Here is a 25,694-nt window from a genome sequence, read left to right on the forward strand (position 1 = left end):
ACTTCTATTGCCTGATTTTCAGCAAGCTGTTGTGCACGTGTGTGAATCTTTGATTTGATTCTGCATGTAACTAGTAAGATGCTTACCTTGCTCTGTGTATGAACTGAGAATTTGTGCAGATGAATACTGTGTTCCATCTTCCAAGTAGATGCATAGATATGTGCACAGCTTGCTGAAAACCAGGCCTTCAATGATCTGCAAATTGCAGGATTGTAATCAGATGGCTTTTAGGATGCCATTGAGTTTTATTTAGCACTACAGCTACCTTTTAACAATGCCTTTTATCCTCTGATATTGGTCTTTAAGCCATTAATGTGCATAGCAAAACTCTATCCTTCATAGTGCTGGTCTACACTAGAAAATTAGGTCAACTTTGCTATATTGCTCAGGGGTGTGAAAAAATCTACACACCTGATCAAGGTCATTAGGCCGACCTAAATCCCTGTGTAGACAGCACTACGTCAATGGAAAAATTCTTCTGTTGACCTAGCTACCGCCTCTCGGAGAAATGGATTACCTACACCCATGGGAGAATCCCTCTTGTCGTCATAGGTAGCATTTACACTGAAGCACTACATTGGTGCAGCTGCTACTGTACCACTAGCATTTTAAGTGTAGGCAAGATTTCACTCTGCTAATGCCAACTGTCATCTTCTGCGGAATAAGATGGTTTGTTAGGCTGCATCAGACTTGACTATATAAAGAGTTATTCTGATCAAATCCATATAGCTACCAAGAAGGAGTATGCCCCCCACAACAAGTTGGGGTAAATTTTCCCTTCAGACTTGCAGGTACAAATTCCGCTGACTTTGAATGGCATTCTGTATGGGGCAGCATTTGGCCTTGCAACCTTTTTAAAAAGCTGGCAATCAGAGAGAACTCTTCTGGTGCCTCAACTACAGTTTACCAGTAATGCCTTGACTTTCTGTCAGCTGTATTGGGCTTTTTTGTTATGTCTTCTCCAACCCACAGGTTCAGAGGATGGAAAAATTCATGTCTGGAATGGGGAGAGTGGGATGAAGGTGGCTGTGTTGGATGGGAAACACACAGGTCCTATAACCTGTCTGCAGTTCAATCCCAAATTCATGACCTTTGCCAGTGCATGTTCCAACATGGTAAGAACACAAGTCCATCCTTTTCAGCCTGAGGTTCCAACACCTTATTTCTGGTAGGTCAGTGGGCCAGAATTTAATATTGAAGTAGATTCTTGTCCCTGTTCTATTTCCTTTACGCTGCTCAGTGCCAAAGGAGTGGAAACCACCCACAAGTCCCTTGCTGGGGGAGTGCCCAGCCATGCATACGCTTCCCTTCTCACAGCCCCTGGTGTAGAGGTTGTGCTTGAGGCCGGGGGCAGTGGGGAAGTGGCTGGTTTTCAGAATTTTCTAATTCTTGTCTCCTGGGCTGCCCTGGATGACTGTGTGGGAGAGGGTAGTCATCCTTTGCTAGGTCCTCTCCTAAGCTCAGGAAGAGCCAGTCCAACTTGCATCCTGCCCTCCCTGTGGTTCCCACAGCCTGGCAGGTAGATGGAAGTATGGCAGAACATTGGGGACAGAAAGGAACAATGTATGCGATACACAGAACAAGCAGTGCATGTGCATGCGCACTCACGCAGAAAGATGGGCTTTTTCACACCACCGTAATATGGCTGACATTTCATGAACCTCTATCATAAACACTGCAAGCTTTAAGGTCCTGTTCAGGTTCAGTCTTAGGGTCTTGCTAGGCAGTAGAGTTCTTAACAGTCTTGGAAGCTGTGGGAGGACTGCCAGGCCTGAGCTTGCCCATGTATTGTGTGTAAGATATAGAATGAGCAGTTGCCTTTGGCAGCATCAGCGTGACATGCCTCCCAAACCAAACCAGTCCAAGCAGGGATACTAATCCTAAACTGCTGGTAGCATGTATCAGATTCCTTGTCTTGCTTTGGGTCTTACTGGGTGAGGAATTTCAGACACCTGTTCTAGCGCCAGCTTACATTTTCTTCTTCTTTTAGGCCTTTTGGTTGCCAACCATAGATGACTAATTCTGAAACCACAATGCCCGCTGGGTGGCTTCCATACTGTTAATAGCAGCGTGTTCTTGGCGAAGATGGTGTCGGAGCTGCCTACTCCTCCTGAACTGTATGTTCTCATCCATCATACCCACATACGTTCCTGTATGTCTTCTTTTTTTTCTTTCTGCATTCCTTCAGAAGGACTCGTTCATTTGACCTCCGAGAGTCTGATCATGCTGTACCCAGAAGCTGGGTGCAGCATGTAGCTACTTTCCAGTCAAAGTCCAATAGGTTCCAGCAGAACTTGTAACTGGCACAGTGTTACTTTTGGGAACGTGGTGGAGAAATAACGGAAAGTCTGATTTTTTATGACGTTTGCTGCAGTCTCTAAGATGTAATTGTGTTTTGTTCTCATGCTATAAACACACAAGGCTACAGACAAACTGTGGTGGGTGAGTGGAACGTACAGTTCTGTCCTACACCTGCATGTTTATCACGCCTGGGATCTCTACAGTGTCACTGTTGAATTCTACAAATACAAACTTCATTTGTGCCAAATACAAGCAGACTGACTGTTTTTAACCCAAATGTCAGATGCACAGAGATCTTTTGCTATTGAACACTTAGGCAAAGGCTGCATATTCGCATCCTGGCATCCATCATCAGTTTCTGGTGGTCTAGTGTCTGGCAGACCATACAGGTTTTGCCTGCTGGCAGAGAAAGCTTGAAGCATCCTCTGTGCCATTCATCATCCAAGGCGCACACAGTACTGAAGAGGTCTGGTGGGCATCTCAAGCAATAAAGGAGTCTGTCACCAGGAAGATGATTAAAACAAAGACTGAAACTGCAGTAGTCTCCAATACATCTTCCTTCTGTATCATCTTTGCTGATCTTACTTGTAAATATTTTGGGGGGAGGATAATAGGGAGGGGTCATATTTTTTTACTTTTAGGTATTAAAGAGTATGATGTGGGCCAGTATTGTGGGATGAGTTCAGGCTGTTTGCCTTCCACTGATGCAGCTTTCTCCTCCTGTTCTGTAAATAAGTTCCATTAAATTCTCTCCAAACTGGGTCCAGGCCTGTATCCCTTTTGTTAGTAATACTTCCACACACAAGATTTTATTCATTATACATTTACTCACACATTGTGCAAGTTCTCAACAATTGTTTAAAAGACTGTGGCTCACCTAAGTCACATGGGTGTTATCCAAAGCCAAATGGAGAATTTGAGATGTCTGATATCCCTTTTTTCTTGTATTCTGCCCTGGCATTTCTGTAAAGAATGCCCTTGCAGAAGTATTATACCTCTGTTGGATATACTGCACTCTGCTGTCCATTTTTGGGCAATGCAAAAAGTAAACCAAGCCTACCAGCTGGTATTGTTCCACTTTTTCGTTCTTTTCCTAAGTCATCACATGGTAAAATTGGTCTGATGCATCTCCATTAGCATGATGGGGAAAAGTACAATGTACATGGAGCTATGCACTGTGCTCTCATCTTAACCAAATACTTGCAACCTAGAGGCTGAGCATACATAGGTACATTTGCTTGGAAAATCCATTCTTTGTCTCCTGCTGCTGACCTCAACCTCCCAAAAATGCAAGAGTCTGTCAAGGTGGCAATCTAAACAGGGAATAGGCTGATCCTGGATGCCATTTTAGTGTTCTCTCATACCTGAAAATAATTTGTTACACCTCTGGTAATAGTGATCTTGATGCTCCATGTTGTGTAGTTTCCATCTCCACTGTAGGGCCTCGCATCTAATGCAGAGCATGTTCCACTGGAATAATGTATGGGTTTGTGGTACAGCCCACCCCTTTCTCTGGTCCACCCTTGCTTGTTACAACTGTTAGCATAACACACACTTCCATAAGCAAGGGCTAGGGGTGTAGAATGGGTTTCTTGTCACTGCCAGTCCCCTTTGAGGTATTAGTGCATGCTGTGCTGCAGCTTTATCTATGACAGACACTGTACGTCATCAAAAGGGCTGCTGTGCATGAGACAGTCTGAGAAGTTATTTGAACCTATGCTGTGACTAAAAATGCTGTTTAGACTCTGATGTGCCTCTGTGCTAATTATACTGTACATGTTTAAAGCCAATTCTATGGTGTGTTCTGTGTTACGCGAGTTAGTCTGTTACTCACTTGGTGGAGATGACAGACTGACTTTCTTTTGATCTCGCCAAACACTTAGGCTGCAGGAGTTCCAGTTCAGAGATTCCTTTGTATGCTGCACCAGCATTCCTCCTACTGGCTAATACTGTGCTGATTTCACCTCAAAAAGCCAAGGGCAAAGGGAGATGGACATCTGTTCTCGCACATGACTAGGTTTCTGCAACTGTTTCTTTTTCAGCCAGTTCTTGTTGCATTCTGGGCTGTTTGGTGCTATAGCTGCCATTTAGTGTTTCCGTGAGCAGCTATATTTTGCAGAAGTTTATAACTTAGCATGTTTATGGTGGTGGTGAGTTTTAAAATTAAGATAAAATTGAGGTTGAAACAATGATAACCTGAAGCAAACTCATTCAGGTTTTTGCAAAGGTGCTTTTAGATGAGTGAAATGAACAGTTAGTCCCCACCAGATATTACTTAGGCAGGGAAGAGACTCAGAAGATTTTTCTTCTGAGAAGTGCCACTTGCAAACCTGTTATAAACACTTTTTTCATAAGGCTGTGTTAGGTATCCCCAGCCGCATTGTAACCCTCTCAATGTGTATTTGCTGCGTGGAATGTTTAACACTATAGAGCGCTGAAATGTTGATCGAAGAATTTGCACATCAGAAATGAACGTTTTCAGGTCAAGAGAAGTTTGCAGGATCATACGCAAGGCGGCACTGATTGTCAGTGTAAAATTGGTAGTATTTTGTCTCTAGGGAACTAGATATTTTTCCCTGACTGATTTTCTTTGTTGCATGAGTCTCTCACAATCTTAATGTAGCGATCAGGGTTTCTGACAGAGTTTTAGGAAAAAACTGAAAGAGAACTGACTGTGTTGTCAGAACAATTACCTGGAAACTTTTTTAAAAAAGCAAATTCAGTTGCATTCATTAGCTTTTATAGAGCAAACTGAAAGACAGGGAAAAAGGCTTTTAAGGAATATGCAGGGTTTGAAAACTAAAGAATATTAGGAGTGACACTTCAGTACTTTTAGGGGAAACTGCATATAATCAGAAAAGTACCTCTAAAAATAGCACCACCTTACCCAGCCTACTGTGTGAGAGCTCTGTGACTATACCCTTTCACTTTGATTCTGGTTGGCCCAGCAGAGTTAAATACTGGAGAGGGAGCTGGATTCTGTTTTGCTTCAGGCACTAATCAATGGAAGTTCTGATTCCAAATCTTCATTTCTAGTGGTGTCAGTAATAGTAGTAGAAAGGAGCCCAGCTTGACCTCTTCTCAGATCCATATATGAGATTGCAAAGGAGGCAGTTTATATTTATTTAAAAAAAAAAAAATCTGTCTGTACCCCAATCCTGCAAATATTACACAGGTGCTTAACTTTAAGCATGTGAATAATGCCATTGATGCATGTGTACAAAAGTTTGCAGGATTGTGGCATTAGATTATGAATCAATCAGATTTGATAAGCAACTGAGAATAAATAGGGAAGCTACAATCTCTTTTCTGATCACAGTTCTGGCTATATTTGCACTTTAACAATCTGCAACAGGATTTCTGGGTAGCAGGCTGGGATCCAGTTTGCGTTTGAGAGAGGCTGTCCATTGCAACTGCTGTCCTATTGACTATATTCTTGGTGGTGAGCTTGGTTTTGTGAATTTAATTTTTAGGTGGTGACCATCTATTGAAAGGGTGTAAATACGTTAATGTCAAATTATGAGATGCCATAAAATACTGCAGATGTGGAAAATTCAGTGTTGTGGCTGTTATCAAATAAATATTTTATAGACTGATTTTTGAGTAATGTAGATTCTGCGTTTACTACTTGATTAGTTTTACAGTGCATATTTATTTACTGTTTGGAGGGGAAGGGGAAAATTAATTTAAAATCACTGATTTATTTTATTACATTAAAAATGCTCCCTGCCTCTGAAGAGTTTGTTCTACCCACTTATAAGGGTTTGTAATGGAAACCGACATCTTAAGCTATTGCTGTACTGTCTAAGATTTTCTTGCCTTTTAATATACCAGTACCATGAATAACTAGACATGAGTTTTGTAGTGGGATGACTTTTCTCATCTGTTTGTGATGTACCCCTGGTCAGGTGATTGTTTAGGACTGAACCTGTGACCTCTGGATTTAAAAGCATGAGCCCCAGCTGCTTTCTCTATTGACAAAAGGTCTATTGGCTTGAATTTAATGGGAGACACAACCTCTTAACATGGTTTGGCTGCTAAAGAAGGACAAAGACCTGTTTTAAGCTAATGTGGGTTAAATCTGAGTAGCTAAACCATTAGGTGAATTGTATTGTTGTTTTAACTTGAGAAACAGGGAAAAACAGTATCTGGGAAATGAGTTCTACTAAAGTTCTCCCCCTAAAGTCTGGCTACTCTGAGCCTCTTACTTATCCTAACACATTGCTCAGATGGTCAGGAATAAGATTCTTTAACTTCTCAAACCTGCCAATTTAGTACATGCTATGTAAATATGGTGCTATGGTAATGGCTGTCCATAAGCAGGCTGGAAAGAACAACTTGTCAAGATAAATTTCCCTACTGAATTCATATGAAAACTATTAACAGATTGTAGCAAAAGTAAGGCATGCCTGCTAATGGGAAAACTCCTAACACTGCTTGTGCAATTCTCCAATGTCCTGCTCTACATCTGAAAGGGCTGTTAAAAGATATGAAAAGGAGGAGGGGTCATCTGACTGGAAATGATGCAGTAACAGGTTTCTTAAGTGGAAGGAATCTGTTCAGAAATGATATTTTTTCAGTTAGCTTCTCTTATCCCTGTGGAGCTTAAAGCACTCTACAAAGTATATGACTCTATTGTCACAGAAATCTGGCAGATGCGGTTGTGAAATGCACCATCTATTTAAGTGTATGCAGTCATTTAGGCTAGATAATCCTAAAACAGCTGAGGGAATTCAGCAAGACAAATAGTTGCCCAAATCTGAGCTGAATCCTAGATGTAGAGCCTAAAAAAGCAGTACTATCACCTCTGAAAGTACCATCTTTCAGCACCATAGTCTGCCTTCCTACCATCCTGGGGAATTGGTCTCTGCATTGATTCAGTGACAAAATACCACCACCTCAATCATCAGCTCTACTCCAAGCAGCCTGAGTCCTCTCTAGAGGGTTTTCAATCTATGTATTAACTGAACCAGCTGAGCCACTTGCATCTGATGAAAGCTCAAGGCCCTGAGGTTATACAGGCCTGGGTTTCATGAACAATGCTCTTTTGTTTTTAAGCAAGTGTTATGGACTTGCATATAGATAATTTTTTTTATTATAGCAATTATGTACATTAAATTGCAAAATATACCATTCAAATTCTTATATAACTGAAGAACATATGTCTTTTTATACAAGAAACTTCTTGTGCATCTTTTGAAGTTTATTTTGTTGTATTGGATTATTCAGGGCTCCTTTACCAAACAGCATCTTCTATTTAAAATGGCATTGGCTGTGGAGGCCCCCTACTGATATGGAGGACCTTGATGCTGTTGCTCAGATATGAATGGTTCCCACACCTAGCACTACAGTCCTTCCTTGCAGCTTCCCCTGCACTTCCAGTGAACTGTAAATCCCCCAACTCTAGCAATGCCTGATACATGAGGCATGAACCCTGTCTCTAGCTGACTGCTGCATTCTATGAGGGCTTGTAATGTATACAAACCTTCCCAAAAAAACACTCAGCTGCTGTAGTCTGCTTGAGCCCCCGATTTACAGAAATAAAACTTGAGCTCCCTACCCACCCTATGCCAAAGGGGGAGATACACTGAAGGACTAGTGGCACAGCTGTAGCGTTTCAACTGTAGACAAACTGTGAACTGCATAAAGGAAAGAATCCATGTGAATTAAAGAACAAAGGCAACTCTAGTAAGTGACTGGCTTCTCTGGAAAGGGTTAAATACAGGTACAGTCAGGAAACTGGTGGCACCATAAGGTGATTGTTTCTCCTTTGGAGATGTCTTACTATTGTTCAATGATTCATCTTAAGGGCAAGTTTTAACTGTGCCTAACTTCTTTCAGAGGCTGTGGTAATTTTCACCCTGTTCATTGGTGTTTCTCAGTGAGCCAATCCCCATTTTAGCTTGACCCTGCTGTGGTGTAGTTAAATCACACATTGGGTTGGCTTCAGAAAAGGACAAATCATGTTCTTGGATATCCAGTACTACCCCTCAGATCTTGTCCATTCTTGTGAGGTTGGAAGGGAATGAGGGGACGTAATACAGAAGCAGAGTGCCAGAAATGGTGGAGTGGGCCAGTATCAGTTTTGTTTTGTCGGTGGGTTGAGCAAAAGGAAAGTTCTCTTCCCCTCAAGCTGGCACAGTTCCAGTACCTGATTATACAGTAACTCTTCCTCTTACCAGTAAGTGTGCATACAGTGTTCTTTGAAGTATACCTGTCTCCTTTAGTGCTACTTAGTCATAAAACCCTATTATGCAAGAGTTCTAGAGCTTCTGTATGATGATGATAAACCCGCAACAGAGGTCTCCCTACGGGATGGGGAGCAAGCAGGTACCAGACACAGAGTTGGTATAATATAATCTAAATGCTCTTCGATTACAAAACAAATCTTTACTCACTCCACATTCACACCCCAAACATACTATACCAGAGAGCAAAGGTCAGAATGGGCCCAAGGGTTAGTCAAGTTTCCTTCCATCAGGATAAAATCGTAAGACGCAGGGAGCCGGTGAAACCACATCTGTATCCATACAGAACTCTGGATCAATAAGTTATTCTGATCTGCAGAAATCATAAGCATCCACTTATAGTCCATTCCCTTGCATCATCCGTTCTTTGCCTTTGTTTACTAGGCCTTCTACCCGCACAATTCCAAAGAGAGAATCTTGGGCAGGCTGCCATAATTCAAGACATTTGAATTTCCTCCAATTCTTATACAATTTTATATCTGCTGTTTCCTTTTTTTTTTGATGACTTTCTGTATTTTTCTTGGAACATAAGATTGTTTTTGCACAGAATTCTAATAGACGTTCACCTTAGGTCCTTGCTTCGGTTGCTAACTTGAAATGCATGCATTCATGTCAAGCATGTGTCATTAATACCAGGCCTCAAAGACCTATAATATTACATGGATATATGAATATCTCTCTCTCATATCTCGCAACACTAACAGTCTGCATCCCTGTTGTATAGTGGGATCAAAAACGCAGAGATATCATCGTAGGATGCTGGGCTGTTGTCATCCAAAATCCACTGATGGCCATTCTTCTTCCCCCTTGCTGTGTGCACTAGGCACCTGGCTAGTTCTGAAAACCTGCAACAAGAAAACCAGGTTAGTTTGGGTTTATCATGGATCTCTCTCTCAAGGACTTAGTACATGGCACTGCTATTGTTCAAAGCATGACCTGGAGCCTGACTGACACCCTCTTACCATCTCCATGAAGGAGGCATCATTCTCTCCATTTTGCAGAGGGGCAAAAAAGTTATGGCTTTCCCCCGGCCCCTCAAAGGTCTTCCAGTGCAGAGGTAGAAGTGAAGTGCTTTTAGCTCCCATACTTTTGCTCAGACCAACCCACTCTTTCTCATGGCACTGGGGCCACAAATGATGTGTGACAGGGAATGGCTATAGGAAAGTAGTGAGAAACAGGCATGCTAGCCCTAGGCTAAACAAATGTTATCATGGTAACCAAATGGCAGTTGCTCCAGGTTAATCGAGACACCTGGGGCCAATTAAGATCCTTCCAGAAAACAGTGGAGACAGCTAGGTTAGTGGGACACTTGAAGCTAATCAGGGGCTGGCTGAACCTAGTAAAAACCTCTGTCAGGTAGGCGCGCATGTCAGGAGCTGTGGGAGGAAGTTGCCCTGTTGGAGAGACTGAGCAGTACAAGCTTTATCAGGCCCAAGGAAGGAGGCCCTGAGGTAAGGGTGAAGTGGGGGCTGCTGAGAGGAAGTAGCCTGGGAATTGTATGCATCCTGTTTCTAAAAGGTCAGCTACCCTGGCTGATACTATTAGGGTCCTTGGGCTGGAGCCTGGAGTAGAGGGCGGGTCCAGGCTCACCCATTTGCCCCCTCCAATTAATCACCGAGACTGGGAGCCTACAGAGTATGCAAGGGAGGATAGCTTCTCCTCACCAACTTATGATGAAAATGGCTCTGTAGGCTGTGACCCTTGCCTCTAGAGAGAAAAGGGCTACATGGAGGGTCACTGAGGCTAGTGAAATCTGCCAGAAAAGGGAGGACCCACAGAGATCAGAACAGAGCTTTGTCACAGATGCTAATCATAATTATAAAGGTGGTCAGTATCATTCTCATTTTACAGATGAGAAAACTGAGGCACAAAGTGGTGACATGACTTGCCTAAGGTCAGTCAGTGGCTTACTGACTGACTGAGCCAGGAATCCCTAGGTCCCCTGGTTCCAGGCCCATGCTCTGTCCATTGAGCTATGCTACCTCCCCATGTGTCTATATCTACAGTCTCCAGAAGCATGACTGGTCCATGGGCTTGGGAATAAGCAGTGAGTTGGGGTAGTTACAGGAATGCTGATAAACATCTGACCAGACTACACTGGCTGATGGTTCAGAAGGGCCACAATGCTCCATAAGAGAGGGGGAGGATAAGCCAATGTGGTCTGAGTACAGCAGCTAATGCTATAAGAGTTGAATTTAACACACAGGGGCAAGACATGTTAGCCAGAGAGTGGAGTGATCTGTAACTTCAAAACTGTCTTCACTATGAATATGAGTAGTCCCACAGCCAAAGCAAGGAGAGAGAGAGGCCCTCTCATCTCCATGCCAGCTGCATGGGGTAGTAACAGCTTGAAAAGATCAGTACTACCTGTATGGGTCTGTTCTGTTTTCCTTAAGAAAGCTCCTGACAATCTGGGCCACCTCTTCATTGGACAGAATGTCCCAAAGGCCATCAGTTGCCAGGACAAGGACATCATCTTCTTTAATGTTACGTGAAGCAAAGTCAAACACTTTCACCTAGAGAACAGTTAGTGATTTACTTAGGTTTCCCCCATCAGCTCTAGTTCATAGCAAATGGTATTCTTCATGTTTCTTCTAGTACGTTTGGCCTCAAATATGTAAGCAAATTCTATCTTTTTGATTTCCCTGTTTAAGGGTGGTCATGCTTAATGAACTTCTTAAAGGCACATGGCTAGGGTACGTCCATTTGGGTGGCCTTTTCTGCCATAGTCAGGAAACCTGAGGAGCATTTGAATCCCAAACTAAATGAGTCGTCATGGTTTATAACAAGCTGAGGCACTAGCACCATTCTAGGGGATTGTTAGAAAAGGCCAGTGACTGCACCACTGAATGGGTAAGCTTAGAATGAGCAAGGGGTTGCTCCTTTGAAAGAATCCTGAGCTATGAAAACAGACCAATATATGTGAAACTTTCCCTATCCCTGTCCTCTCCGCCCCAGCCTGTGCTGTTGGATTAATACCACCTGCTGGAAGCTGTGCAGTATGCAAACCAATACCAAGTTATGCTGAGTCCTGCTGCTTCAGAAAGGAGGTTCCATGACCCAGTTCTGCTAAATTGGGATCCCTAGTTCTGGCAGCTAGACTCTTTTATGTTCACCATCACAATCCTCACTTCCCCCTAGTCACTTACCTGGGGGATGCAGGAGAGGAATGGCTTGACTTCAATGTCTGTGTCAATAACTTTCAGCTGATGATCCCCCAGCCCTCGCGACACAGCCAGGGTCCCCAGCAAGCGCGTCTGGAACGGAACAAAGCCATGTGTCAGAGCAACCCAGAACTCAGTGCTCTGAAGGAGTTCTGTGACTTTGGGTGTCAGTGCCCCTTCCCAGGCAGAACTGCAAAAAGGCCACAGGCCATGCCGCTTGGCACAGAGCATGGGACTGATGGGAGAGAAGAGAACCCTTGAGACAGTCTGATTCTGCCTGGCCCAATATGAGCAAAAAGTCAGAGGGGCCAAATGCCTGTGGAATGTTTTCATTGACATGAATACACCTATCCACTAGACCTTGGTTTGGACCAAAGGTCATGGGGTGCTATGGAGATTCAGTCTGCAGGAGGTGGGGCTGGGTTCAAGGCTCTTCTTCAGGCCTAGGGTCTCATCATGCTCTTTGTAAGGCTCTTGCCCTCCCAGTGGGTAGGTGTCTGTAGCGAATTCAGTTACCTGCTTCCCATGGCCATGGATAAGAGGGTACTTGAGGTCAGCTTTCTCCACTGTCTTGTATCCCCTAGAATAAATATGTCATCAGCTGGCATTTCATTTACTTAAAGGCTTTTCTTTGGGGCCCATCACCCAGTGTGTGAGCCTCTCAACAACCGTGAACTCGGCCTCGCAACACTGCCTGTGACACAGGCACAGAGACTACGTGATACAGCTGAGCTTACACAACAACTCTCACAAAGCTGGCATTTGACCCCAGCTCTCTTGAGGCTTGGTCCAGTTCCTCAGTGACAAGACCAGACCCTTCCCCTCTCATTTCTCACCATCTGCACCCGGCTGGTGCACCAAGACTGGGCTTCCTGGCCATATACCTAGAGAGATGAGGTGCAGAATGGCTTTTATGCTGTGCACTGTCATTTCTCTGTCCTGAATCCATTGTTGCCCTTCCTCGTAGATAGACAAGAACAGGGGGCTTGCTAATGGCTGACAAGCAGCCTCCTGTGAGGCAACAGCATTGCCCAGGGAGACTGAACTCAGCTGTGTCTCTCTATCCTTACTGCTTGCACTGCATGTGGCCAGTGCAAACACACCAACCTACTCTGTGCAAGGAAAGGGGCTGGGGGAAGGAATGGGGGAATCAGCTGGCTATAAGCATTTTGCACTGGTTGCCATCTGAGAGCTATGCAGTGACAAAACAAATTGGTGGCTGGGATTCTGCCTCACTCAAGTTTCCCTTGTTGGCACTCGCAGTAGAGGAGTCCAGAATTTAATGTAAACTCCCTCCTCAAGGCTAGTTGCCCCTGGGCAGATGTTGAGGTCCACTGGCAGGGCAGCTTACCTTGGAGCCTGACGTCCCCTCTCCACCACAACAGTGCATCAGTCCAACTCCTGTCATCAGTGCTAAATTCACTTGTCCCCTCACAAGCAGCATTCAGGATCAGAGGGTTCAGGCCAGCACCTCCCCTTTCTTTGCACACCTCCTCACTGCCAAAAGTTAGCTCACTGAGACACCCGGGGAAGGGAGTGCAATTACAAGGGTATCTCTACACGTTGGAGACTCACCAACCAGCCATGGAGTAATCTCGGTACAGGATCTTCTGCCCTATGTCATTGCCCTTCAGTCTCCTAGGGAACTCAAACCGGGTGAACTCGTCTGCCAGGAGCTTGGGGCAGAGAAAGGCCTAGAAAAGCAATCAAAATGGAATTGTCATCTCAAGGGTTAAGGACAACGTTCTCCCCGGACTCATGAATGGAGCCCAGGGCTGGAAGTCAGCAGTGGGGTTATGCTCTGTTCCTTGCTCTTTTGCTGATGTGCCATGTGATTTTTTTAGACAAGTCTCGTCATCGCTCGGTGCCTCAGTTTCCCCATCAGTAGAACAGGAATAATGACACTTAAGTTTAAGATGCTTGAGCTCTACATATTGAATATGCGATGTAAGAGCTAAGTAGTGGTATTATGCACTAGGATCTGCTGTGGTTCAGCCATCATTACTCCTTCTTGGGGGCTTGATCCCCTTACCTTCCAGTATGGCATTTACTATGGCTGAAGTGCAGGCTGACAGAACCTGTATTTTCTGAGCTCCATTTACTGCCTGCTCAAGCTGGTGTTAGGGGGTGATCTCCTTCTTAATTTGGCCATACTGCATTTATCAGTTCCCCAGCACCAAAGAGGCAGCGCACCACAAATGATGCTCTTGACAGCCTGGACAAGATCCATGACATTTGGAGGAGCTTTGATGCTGGGGGCACTGACTAGGGAGTGGCTGGTGAAGGGCACATGCTCACCTCTACAATCTCACAGGCACACACATTCATCATTACAATACATGCAGGCAGCTAAAAGAAGGCACCACTCACCAGTTGCTGGATTCTCTGCCGCTCTGTCTCTGGGGTGAACTCACTGCTCAGGGGCACGACACTCTGTTTCTGAACAAGGATTGCCCTGCATGGAAAAGAGAGGCGGTTCTAAGCTTATAGCCATCAGGAAAATGCTTTCTTACCTTGAATTTAATCTTCATTTACAGTACTCCTCCTCTGAGTCAGTAACTGCAGTACAGTCGCTCTCTGCTCCCTCCTCCCTTATATTCCTACTGAGTGTTTTGTTCCCCAGGGTCAGGTACACACCAAAACACCTGGGGCCCAGTTCATCACTGGTGTCAGAAGGTGAAAGTCCACCGAGGTCAAAGTTACACCAGGAATGAATTTGGTGTATGGGCAGATGGACACTGCTGGCTTTATTCAGTGTTGATGTAACTTCCATAATTTCATTGCAGTTGCATTCTTACACTAGAGCAGAGTTTGGCCTAGTCAGTTTAAGAATGACACAACTTTGTTGGAGGAAGCAATGGACTCACAACTGATAAGGAGACTCTAAAATCCTCCCCTGCTCTGTATTTGAATGCACCCACAGGCCAGTATCAGGAAGAAGGGACATATACAATGCTTGTGTCGCACTGGCCCAGCTGGAGGTGGTATTAGCTGCAGCTTAATGGATCTAGAGCCAACAAAGCCATTGGGGCCCCTTGGCAGCTCCTTTCATATTCAATAGCCCAATGCTATCTGCACACTGCCAGTTAGAAATAGCCCTGTCAGTCTGTCTGTAAACTTGTCACGTTGTGGATGCAAGGGAATTCTGTAGGGGCTGCACACTGCCTGAAGGAATATATCTTACCCATTAATGGGGTAACCCAGTGTGCCATATCCATGTGCTCAGCACCCCGTAAGCCAGCATGCTGTACCCACTCACTGAGCCTCCTGCAAAAATGCACCATGAGCTGGGGTCGGAACTCACCTGCTGTCCCCAGCATTAGCCACATAGAGCTTTCCCTGTAGGTAGAGGGCAGCCAGAGCAGTGCAGCCGCCTGACTGATTAGTAGCTTCCATCTCTTGACCAATCACTTCATCCTGTTAATGTGAACAACTCCAGTTAATGACCTGATCTGTGGCAGTGTGGCTCTCAGGAAAGGCAACAGACTAAATCCAGGATGGTGACTACAGAACTGATAAAACGATAGTGGGGAATGAAGATATTGCTCTGGCTGCCGGAGCACTGCAGGACCCTAGTACGTGACAGATCGCAGAACTGCTGGACACCTGAGTGTGTTGTAGCAAGTTGAGGGGAAGATTTTCAAAGTTGAAAGTCCATGGGAATTGCGCACCTATCTCCTCTATACCCTTGAATGTCTCCCCCTTAATGTCTCAACAGAGGCCAGTTGAGGGCTTGTAAATATGTGCAGTTGCACTAGTTCAGACAGGATGTACACAGATTCAGTTAACCCAGTGAAAACAGTTGTGTGGACACATAGTCTGGTCTGGACCAGGTTTACTTCAGATTAGTTTATGTCAATTAGGATCAGGTTTAAGCTAAACTACAATAAGCTGCTCTTAAACCAAACTAAGAGTGTGGGTAGAGGGGTTGCCTAAACTGCTGCATGTTTGGGTGGTGTTAGAGAGATCAAGCAAGAGGGAAGGCGTTTGGCCTGCAGGAGGCTTCAGATTCAAGTTTGGACAGTGTCACTGCAGACTGGTTTATGGGACACCAGGTAAGAGTTGGGCCTCGCTGTGCTAGATGAGGAGAATTGCCTCACTGTCCTCCAGTGGCAGCAATGGAGGGAGAAATGGGGCCAGTTTGAGTATCACTGGGGCCTGAGCAGTTGCCTTCATTGTTTGTGGCCATCCCTGACACTGGGCATGGGAGGAGCAGCAGTGGTGCAATTCTCTGGGTACCAATGGAAGGATCACTCACACATTCCTGAAAGGCGTTCTCCAGTGCTCCAATGACCACATCTTCCTGCTGGATTTGCTTTTCCTCCACGAACTGGGAGTCGCTGGGGCAAATGCAGCAGCCGCTCAGATGCATGGGGGGCTGAGCTTCAGTGATGCCTTCCACCACCTCCTCTAGCTTCTGCTTGATGCAGTAATGCAGGTAGTTGGAGGCGATTATTGCGGCATCTGGGCCACCGTGGCCATCAAACAGGGCCCAGTAATAACCAATCAGATACTAGTGTGAGAAGAAGAGTGAAGGTGAGAGGGGTTCTGTGCAAATAGTAGCACAGCCTGGAACTTTTGATAGGTTGTGTATATACATATATATGCGTCCTGCCAGCATGGCATATACATAACCCATGTCTTTTTCAGATTCACTAGCACATCATTTAGCCTCCCCAACATACAGACTGTGCTGAGCCCCAGGAAGTTTTCTGAACATTCTTGTTTTACTCCTGGCACAGAATCGCAGTGGTACTCTGCAGGGATAATGCTGAGTTCACGCTACCTGTAGTGTTTCATGGGAAATTCAGGACATTAACAAAAACAACCAACAAAACCATTAATGCTCTCACTGCATGGCTAAAAACCACGAGGCAGCATTTCTCATTCACAGCTGAAGCTGGTCATCCTTTGCCATCCACAATTTCCTTTCCCCACATGGCTACGATGCACACACAAACAGTCCACTGACAGCAGCCCAATGATGGTAAATAACATGGCAAAACAGGTTGGAGTAGTTAATGAGAGCCACATAGTTACGGATATCAAGGATATTTGTTTACTAGCAACTGGCCACATGACGGCAATGAGATACACTGAGAACAGTTTGTCTCCCACAATGGGACTCTTGAAAGGCAGCAGCAGGTAGACTCATACCATCTGTACAGTCAGAGCAGGTGGTCCTTGCACCATCTAGATAGCCAGAGATGGTGGAACCTATACTATGGGGCCTGTGGCTGCTTCCACCCCAGGGCACTGCCATGCTTCTTCAGATATCCTCTTTCAGTGCCTAATCCAAAACCCACAGAAAGAGAGGCTTTCCATTGCCTCCCATGGGGACTGGAACAGGCTTCCTGAGCCGAACGCCAAGGCATGGGTGCTCATCATCCAAACAGATGCGTATGAAGGATCAGACAACTCAGCTAGGTTCCATGGTGAGTGGGGAACTAGACATACATCCATACGTGTGATACAGGTAGATTAGAAAGAACATATGGAATCACCTGATTGGAGCAAAGAATCAACCAGTCCTGCTCCTCCTCCATGCCTATCTCCCTCCTCCTGACAGATATCTGACAGCATGTCGCCTGGTCCTCATTGAATTTCGATTTCTCTGCATTGATGACTCTGAGGAGACAGACACTCCAGTTAACTGGGAAATGACATACACACCTGCCATTATGCGAGATCCAAAACACTTGTGTAAAGAGCCTCTGGGGAATATTATAGTATTGCTGTGTTGCCAACTCTTGTGATTTTTATCATGAGTCTGATGGCATTTGCTGTTCTTCAAACCCCAGCTCCTGGAGTCATGGGATTGTGAGAATCTCAGCTTGCATTTGTTTAAAAAAAACTATTTCGGGCCCTCCTGGCTGCAGAGAAAAACTGGGAAACATGACCCCCAATGGCTCAACTGCCAGAAGGCAAATACAAAGAATCCAACACTTAGTTTTTAAAAATCTCATGATTTTAAAGTTAGCCTCATGTTTTGGGGGACAATGAATCAGGATTCTGAAATGCTTTGTGAAGCACACAAGGGCAAGTCAATTCTAGGGATGGATCTCCTAGAAGTCTGAGCAAACACAGAAAACTAATTACCAGGAAGAGCCCCAAGTCATTTATTGGAGATGGAGGAGTTCCGGGCATTAGGAGTCAGTGATGCCAGTCATTGCACACAGTCACTGCTCTTTTTGGTAGTGCAGGTGTGTACATAGGTGGTGGTTCCAGTATCCATTCTGGTGCAAAACCTGAATGATTATATGTATAATTATAGTATTTTGCAATTCTCTAGCACCCTCCATTCAAAATTCCAAAATGCTTTATAAACATTCAGTGAGTTTAGCTTCACAGTCCCACCTCAGAGGCATGTGTATCATTAGATACACACACACCCTTTACAGATGGGGAAACTGAGGCACAAAGTTTAAGGCCTCCATTTCCAAAGGTGTCCACTGATTTTCAGGTGCCCAACTTGAGATCCATAAGGTCTGACTTTCAGGGTGCTGAGCACCCCCAGATCTCTTTAAAGTCAGTTGCAATTGTAGGTGCTCAGCACCTCTGAAAACCAGTTCACCATGTCTCAAGTTGGCCACCCTAAACCAGAGGCGCCCAAATCAGTGCAGGCTTTTGGAAACATAGGCCTTGCTCGAGGTCATGCAGCGAAGGTGGAACAAGGAATGGAATCCAGATTTCCTGATTCCCCCCAGTCCTGTGCTCTGACCACTAGACCACGCTCATTCCCTTTTCAACCTCAGTCATCTGTGTCATGTGACAGTGATCTAACAAACAGGGCCATTATGCAGTCACTGCACGAACAAGGAAGGAGCTGAACTGGGAGGGAGAAAGCTTTTTATTAAGAGCATAAATGTCAGCAAGTGATTGGAGATACGGAAAATTTTAGTGTGATAATCTATTATGTGTACAGCATGGAGTGTCTGTGTTAGAGCCTGGGCTCTCTGTGACCTTGGCTCCGGGAGCACTGGCATTTCTGGCAGGCATGGTACTAGTACCTACGCCAGGACTTGTGCTGTGTCTATGCCCCTGCATGGTCATTGTGGTTGCCTGCATCTGTCCCAGTGTGCCCTCTTTAAAGGCCTCTCTCTCCATGTTCTGGCTGGTATTCACATCCTAACACCAACAGGGCCAGACTCATGCTTTTGCTACTGACCCCCAAACGATTCCCTGGGTGTGCAGGGCTGTTCGTGTTGAGCACCGAGATGAACCCGCTCAGGTAAGGATTTGGAGACGGTTTTTGTAAGTTGCTCTGCACAGCCACAGGAACACGTGGCCCAACGATAAAGCCCAGTAAAGTCGCAGCACAGGACTACTGGAGTCTCATCGTCTGTGAGCTCTCCAGCCAGTCTTACTGCTTTTAAACCCTCATTGCTCTTCTCCAGAGTGGAAGAGGCAGTCATTACCATCCAGATGCTTCAGGCCTGATTCTCTGCTTACGCCTGGCACAGCAGAGGGGGAGATGGCAAGGAGCCAATACACACCCTTGATTTTTAGCTTTGGTCCCGGCTCCAGCACATTTTAGAGCTGCCTCGGAGCTGCTCTGAATTATGTTAGTTGGCTGGGGCCCTAAGAAGCTTTGTGCTCCAGCCATTCCCCTCATCTGCGCAAGACATATACCTCCCCACCCCAAACACGCCCCCTACACTGAGAAAGGGGCACAGGAGCCAGTTCCACCCGCTCTTCACCTGCTGGGGACTCAGCCCACACCAGGGGAATCAAGATAGGTTTCTGCTCCCTTTGCACTGTAGAGTAAGCCAGAGAACTTGGCCCTTCCTTGGCCAGGGATGAAGTGAACAGCTTCTGCAACCAGCAATATTGTTAACCCTAAAAAGCAGCCAAGGCCCAAACAGTTGCTTTGCTAACTAATGTCTCCTCCTCCTGCCTACAAGTCTGACTGACACAACAGCACAGAGCAGCCCCGCCTGCCTATTCCAATGCTAGGAGTTACTCTGAAGAGCCTCGTTTGACCAGTTCTCTGCAGTTTTGAGGATTCTAGTAGACCTGTGCAACTCAATATAAACAAAGTCACCACAGAGGACAGGAGGAACATTCAAAAGGAAGGGCCAGCTCCTCAGCTGAAGGAAGCAGGCGTAGCTTCACTGAAGTAGTGTGGATTTACACCAACGGATTTACAGCAGCTCAGGGTTTGTCTCCAAGAGTCGAAGAGTGATGACAGCACAGGAACTGAGGCTAAGGCCTGTTGGAAATGTGCGAATGAATAAAGTTGGGGGGATGGATCCTCCAAAGACCACAGTGGCTCCCTCTTCATTTCAGTGCAATTGCAGGGGTGCTGACATTGCTCTGTGATGAGCTTGGATCCTGGCACCTGAGAGGCTGCCTGTCTCCCCATTCACCTGTGCCTGGTTTGGCTGGCTTTACAGGACACCGTTGCAAGGTGGGCTAAACCCATGCCTTTGCTCTTACTTACAGCCATGGAACCTTTGCCTCATGTCAAATCTCCCCAGCTAAGCAGCACTGGGTGTGGAGAGCACTTGGCTGGGAAATCTCCTGTGTGCTACACAAAGCAATGCTACTGATTCACTAGGGGCACTCTTCCTCGCCCACCTGAGCCATTGCCCCAGTACAGGCTAAGGCAGAGGTGGGCAAACTAGAGCCCACAGGCCACATCCGGTCCGCGGTACCCACCTGTCCAGCCCGAGCTCCTAGCCTGGGAGGCTAGCCCTGGCCCCTCCCCTGCTGTTCCCCCCCTCCCACAGCCTCAGCTCACTGTGCCACCAGTGCAATGCTCTGGGCAGTGGATCAGTGAGCTCCTGGGCAGCGCAGCTCCAGAGCCAAGGCCTGACCCGGTGCTCTGTGCTGTGCAGCGCGGCTGCCTGTCCTGGAGCAGCTGCGCCGCCAGTCACCGGTGCTCCAGGCAGCGCAGTAAGGGGTTGGATAGAGGGCAGGGGAGTTTGGGGGGGTGGACAGGGGCCAGGGCAGTCAGTGGACAGGGAACAGGGGGGTTGAATGGGAGCAGGGGTCCTGGGGGAGAAGTCAGGAAGGAGTGGGGGTTGGATGGGGCAGCGGGAAGCAGTTAGGGGCAGAGGGTCTGGGGGCCGTCAGGGGACAGAGAACAGGGGGGCCAGATGGGACAGAGGTCCCCAGGGGGCCGTTAGGAGAGGAGACGCGGGGGTGGGGCCACGCCTGGCTGTGTGGGGAGGCACAGCCTCCTCTAACTGGCCCTCCATACAATTTCAGAAACCCGATATGGCCCTCAGGCCAAAAAGTTTGCCCGCTCCTGGGCTAAGGAGCTCTCTGCTGCCAGAAGGTGCCATCTTTCTTGCACTGGTACCCTGGCCAATCCCCAACAGCAATAGTTACATTCTGCCTGTAAACTTCTCCCTGCAGTTTCAAGTGACTGCCTTTCTTTTTCTTCCCTTCCTGCCCTGAGCAGCTGTATGGTGCTGCTAAGCAGCAGAGCTTCACCAGAGATGGGATCCCTGGAGAGGACTTTTGAGTCCTTTGGGAGGACAGGCAGGAGAGAAATGGAAACACTATGGCATCCTAATTCTCTTGCTTCCTTTCTAGCAGTCAGGAAGATCTGGGGCCTTCAGGGTAGAAGTCTTTGGCCTGGCACCAGCTGCTGATGCCCTGCCCTGTGGCAGTCCAAGAAGACAACACTGGTTGTCTCCAAGCAGCTCCTAACTGGGCAGTCGTTCTGATCATCTCTGCCTCTGCTGCACCTTTTGCAGCTCTAAGGGAGCTCGGGGAGTCCATCTCCTGGCCCCAGGGGCTGTGCCAGCAGCAGCGTGCAGGCACTGTTTCTGTTGACATGCTCACATCACCTGACAGGACAACCCTCTCTCTCGCCTACTATGTAGCAATGGGGGGAAGATCTGACTTGACTGCTCTGCACGTTTTCAGAAAGCTCCTATTTCACCATGGTGCAGTAAACTTGCAGATCTTTCTAATCCCGTCCTGACGTCCTGCTTTCGTGTCCCTGGCACAGCCTGGGCTCATTCCCACAGGGGTCAGGACTCTCAGCACTTCAAGCCCCAAACCCCAGTTACTAGAACTGTGGCTGGTGGCTATAGCAAGTTAGACATTAGATCTGCTGGCAGGGTCAACAACAGACACAAAGAGGGGGAGGGGAGGGGACAAAAGCCGTAGTATAGAATGAAGAGCCGGCATTTGCATTTCCTCCTGGGCTTCAGGCTGGGACTTCAGGACACTCAATATAAAGCTGCTGTGGCATTAAAGCTGCTGATTCCATCAGTTTTGCTCCCGCTCCCCCGCCCAACTGTAAGCTGACCTATACTCTCACACACGCGTCTTCCAGGCTCCGCCAGCACCGGATTCTCCCCCAGGAACCCCGAGCAAAGGGTACTCACTCCGCGTAGCCCGTCCCCCACTGCAGCGGCCTGTCCCGGGGGGGACAGTAGATAGGCCGCCTGCCCGGAAGCCTCTCCCCGGAGCAGACTCCGCGCAGGAACTTGGGCCGCCTGTACAGGGAGGCAGCCGGCAGCTGCTGCTCCGCCCCCCGCCCGAGGGACTCGGCGTTCCCTGGGTTTGTTGAGGATCCGCTTTTCAGAAAATGCTTCTTGAACCAGATTGAAGACATTAAAAAGGAACGCGAGGAGGAAACCACGTCAGCTTCGTGCTGTGCCCGCGACTGCTCTCTACAACTCTGGGACCAAAACAGAAGTTGGCTGCTGTGGGACGAGTCATAAATGCTAATACAGGGCGCTGTGCAATCAGTGACCTCAGTGCCTGTGAGTCAACTGCACACACGCGTTGACTGCACAAGAACTCCGCCCCCTGCTTCTCCCCACGCTCTGCACAAGCCCCCGCAATACCGAGAACCGCACACAGGCTGTTCCCGTTGTTATTTAACGGACGTCTTTGGTTATTTGCATTGGCACGAATGTAGCCCTGTTATGCTGGGTTCTGTACAAACATGGGGAGGGGCAGTCCCTACCCAAAGGGTTTACAATCTAAACAGGACAGACAGGGGAGTGTTTTCAGTGGTAGCCATGTTAGTCTCTGTCAGCAAAAACAACGAGGAGTCCCTTGTAGCACCTTAGAGACTAGGGTGACCAGACAGCAAATGTGAAAAATCGGGACGAGGGTGGGGGTGTAATAGAAGCCTAGATAAGAAAAAGACTCAAAAATCGGGACTATCCCTGTAAAATCTGGACATCTGGTCACCCTATTAGAGACAAACAAATGGGGAGTGGTGTTATCACCATTATGCAGGTGGGGAACTGAGGCCCTGAGAGAAAGGAAGTAACTTGCTCACCCAAGAATGAAACCTGAATCTCTTGAGTCCTAGTCTAGTGCTCTAACCATTGAGCAGACTTCCTTGGTCCTGGTGATATTTGACACTACAGGGAACAGTAGAACAGCTGTTTTCCTGATGGCTAGTAAAGATGATGTCAAAGTGACACATTTAAGGCACTGTACAAACTTGAGCAACCACTGAAGGACAAAACCAGAATGAAAGAGGTCCTTGATGTAGGTTAGAAAAGGGTAGTGGTCTGATCACAGGACTGTGAGTCAGCAACTTCTGAGGCTGGTGCTAGCTCTGACACTGACTATGTCTATGGGCTTGGGTAAGTCATTTAGTAAAGGGGCAAATTAAAATTAAATAGGCCTCTGACCCTCCAAAACTACTGGATCCCCCCGAAGCACTGAGCAATTTCTTCCACTCCCACACTGCTTGCTCTTCTCTGGGCTTCTACACAAAGGTTTTCACCCCACATCTACAGTCTTTCCTTCCCCAGCCCAGAGAACGTATTGGTTTCTCACTAACTCATGGCTGTATGAGTTCCAAGCAGATTTCCAGGCCTGGATCTCTTAGCGCCCAATCCTGCTGCGTTGCAGGACTCCATTCCAGCTCTGAATCTGTTGCATTGTCCTGTCTGTGCTGCCCCCTTTGAGATAATATTTACCATCCTACCTCAGGGGACTGGAGGGTTATGGGGATTAAGTCATGTCTGTAAAGTTATCTAAGTGCTAAGTATTATCACCAGATCTGACATAGATACCTCCCCTGGCTGTTGAATGCCCATGTTTCCCAAGAGCATTTGTTATGATTCCCACCATGGAAAATGGGGCAGTTAATACACATTTGGCGTTGTGCATTTTCATTACCTACTAGACCAGCAGTCCCCACCTGTGGCCCCCAGAGCACTCAATAATGGCCTATGGAAAACTGGCTGGTTATGTGGCAGTGGCTCATCTCCTCCTTGGCCTTGTCTTCATCACTAGCCTATTTTCACCTAGAGTTTATTGAGTGCTGATTAATGTGAGATACTTATCCCACTTGTGAAGGCTAGTGTAGACATGTCCCCATGCATGACTTCCTGTGCAATACAGCCCATAGAACTTGACTCAGTAGTTCTTTCGAGCCCAATCCATCTCCTGGGGTGGAGTCCTGGCCCCCATAAAGTCAATGGGAGTTGTGCCATTGACTTCAGTTCCACTAGGATTTTATCCCTTGCTTCTTGCTGCTTTTCCAGGCTTCAAGGAGAAACAGCTGAAAACAAGGAATTTGGCATTGTCTTCACTCAGAAGCTGTATTGCCGAGAGTTTGCCTCAACACCGTGCAACTTAAAACTACAACTGCCTTGTCTGCACTAGGATTGTGACATTGGTTAAAAATACCCCTTTTTCCAAATGAAGGCACAGCCTAGATGATCACACTCATCCTGGGCCTCCAAAGTACCCTAATTGTGAGCTGTAAAAAGTAAGTGAACATTCATACGAGATCACAATAGCCTGTAATAACAAATGTAGATGGGGAAAAGTGCTAAAAAAGAGACAGAAGGACTGAATTAGTCCAAACCAAAGGCCGACAGATATAATTCAAGCCATGTTAAGATCATACCTGGTAAAAAAGAACAGTGTGAGGCCGGAAATCAATAAACCAAAATTGCTGTGTCCGAAATTAGGCCTAATTGGTGAACAAAGTAATGAGAGGCTGATCTATTCCACCCATCACTCTCATTTGGGGTCCCTAAGAAGGACTTTTGGGGGAAATCTGGCTACTGCAGTGCTGAGTGGCAGAGACAAGAGAAAGAGCGAGCTACACACGGGGAACCCCAGGATCCAGCACTGTGCCTTTTTTGTCCTAATCCTGGGAGCTGTCCTGAACAGAATAGGCCAGACAGAGGGACTCAGATGACATTATCACCTCCACCGGCTCTGATTAAATCCCAACTACCACCTGGGACGTAAGACTTTGTCTCCCCCATATGTCCCTTTCCTTCCCACCTTTATTTCTTCTCTTTCCTATCCCTCTCCTTCTTCCTTCTACCTAATCCAAGTCAGTCTTAGCCAGCCAAAACTGTATATTTTGCAGCACTGATGTAAGCTTGTGACCAGAAAGGCAGCTCAATGCAATGATTCAAACAGCCAAATGCTGGTACCAGCTTGCCAGGTCTTGCAGTGGCTAATGAGACTGTGTGCTGGGCCCAAACTTTTCAGCAGTGAGATTGCAATGGAATGTCAACATCAAAGACAGAACTGGATTTTCTATCCCTGCTGTTCCTTTCTCTCCCCTTTTGTGTGTTTACTAACTTCTCTGTGCCCCCAAAAAGACATCTCCAAGAGGCCAATGTAAATGATTGGGCTACACCAGAGAATGGGACTGGGACCAGACCAGTCCAAGACTGCGGGAGAGCAAAGGCTGCTCTGGGTGTTGCTGTGATACATATACTAAAAATAATTGTTCTGATGAAACTTAAAAGCAGAAGTGAAACTTGTAAGGGCCAGGGAGAGAATGATGAAACACAGAGGCTTGCAGTTTATATTTGCATTGTTCCTAGAGGTGCATGAAAGCCTACCAAAATAAAAAGATTCAATTAAAGAGACGTCAGATAATTTTGCATCCAGATGTGGGGTTTGAGCTAAATGCTGCCATCAGCTCTTGCAAACATTTTCCTATTTGGAAGTAAAACATCCTCTTGTTTAGCTTGACATTTCCTCTAACAACCCCCAAATAACCACTCTGCTAGGACCAGGA

General features: G+C 46.6%; 2 protein-coding genes across 4 annotated transcripts in view; one reads left to right on the top strand and one right to left on the bottom strand.

Annotated features, from left to right (window-relative positions):
* The window catches only part of WDR82 (WD repeat domain 82), a 28,624-nt gene extending 25,561 nt beyond the window's left edge, over nt 1-3,063 (top strand). Inside the window, exons 8-9 of the mRNA XM_032805861.2 lie at nt 973-1,115; nt 1,991-3,063. Of these exons, the coding sequence (XP_032661752.1) occupies nt 973-1,115; nt 1,991-2,020 (173 nt within the window). The 3' untranslated portion in view covers nt 2,021-3,063. The remainder of the gene's footprint in view (nt 1-972; nt 1,116-1,990) is intronic.
* A 5,613-nt stretch (nt 3,064-8,676) lies between these two features.
* Nucleotides 8,677-22,413, bottom strand: PPM1M (protein phosphatase, Mg2+/Mn2+ dependent 1M). 3 transcript variants are annotated; one of them, XM_032805858.2, is made up of 10 exons: nt 22,060-22,407; nt 17,218-17,341; nt 15,972-16,226; nt 15,018-15,130; nt 14,084-14,168; nt 13,289-13,407; nt 12,230-12,293; nt 11,699-11,806; nt 10,917-11,065; nt 8,677-9,394 (listed from the first exon to the last, which is right to left on the bottom strand). In XM_032805858.2, exons 1-10 carry the CDS (start codon nt 22,287-22,289, stop codon nt 9,247-9,249), a joined length of 1,395 nt encoding a protein of 464 aa, XP_032661749.1. In that variant the 5' UTR covers nt 22,290-22,407; the 3' UTR covers nt 8,677-9,246. The 3 variants fall into 3 exon arrangements, 2 of the variants coding, with proteins under 2 accessions (XP_032661749.1, XP_032661751.1); XM_032805860.2 differs by having other exon boundaries at nt 21,993-22,253; XR_004377217.2 differs by lacking the exon at nt 8,677-9,394 and adding an exon at nt 13,065-13,210 and having other exon boundaries at nt 22,060-22,413.
* Between the last annotated feature and the right edge of the window lie 3,281 nt (nt 22,414-25,694).

The sequence above is a fragment of the Chelonoidis abingdonii genome, chromosome 16 (genome assembly GCF_003597395.2).
Source record: "Chelonoidis abingdonii isolate Lonesome George chromosome 16, CheloAbing_2.0, whole genome shotgun sequence".
NCBI classification, from domain to species: domain Eukaryota; kingdom Metazoa; phylum Chordata; order Testudines; family Testudinidae; genus Chelonoidis; species Chelonoidis abingdonii.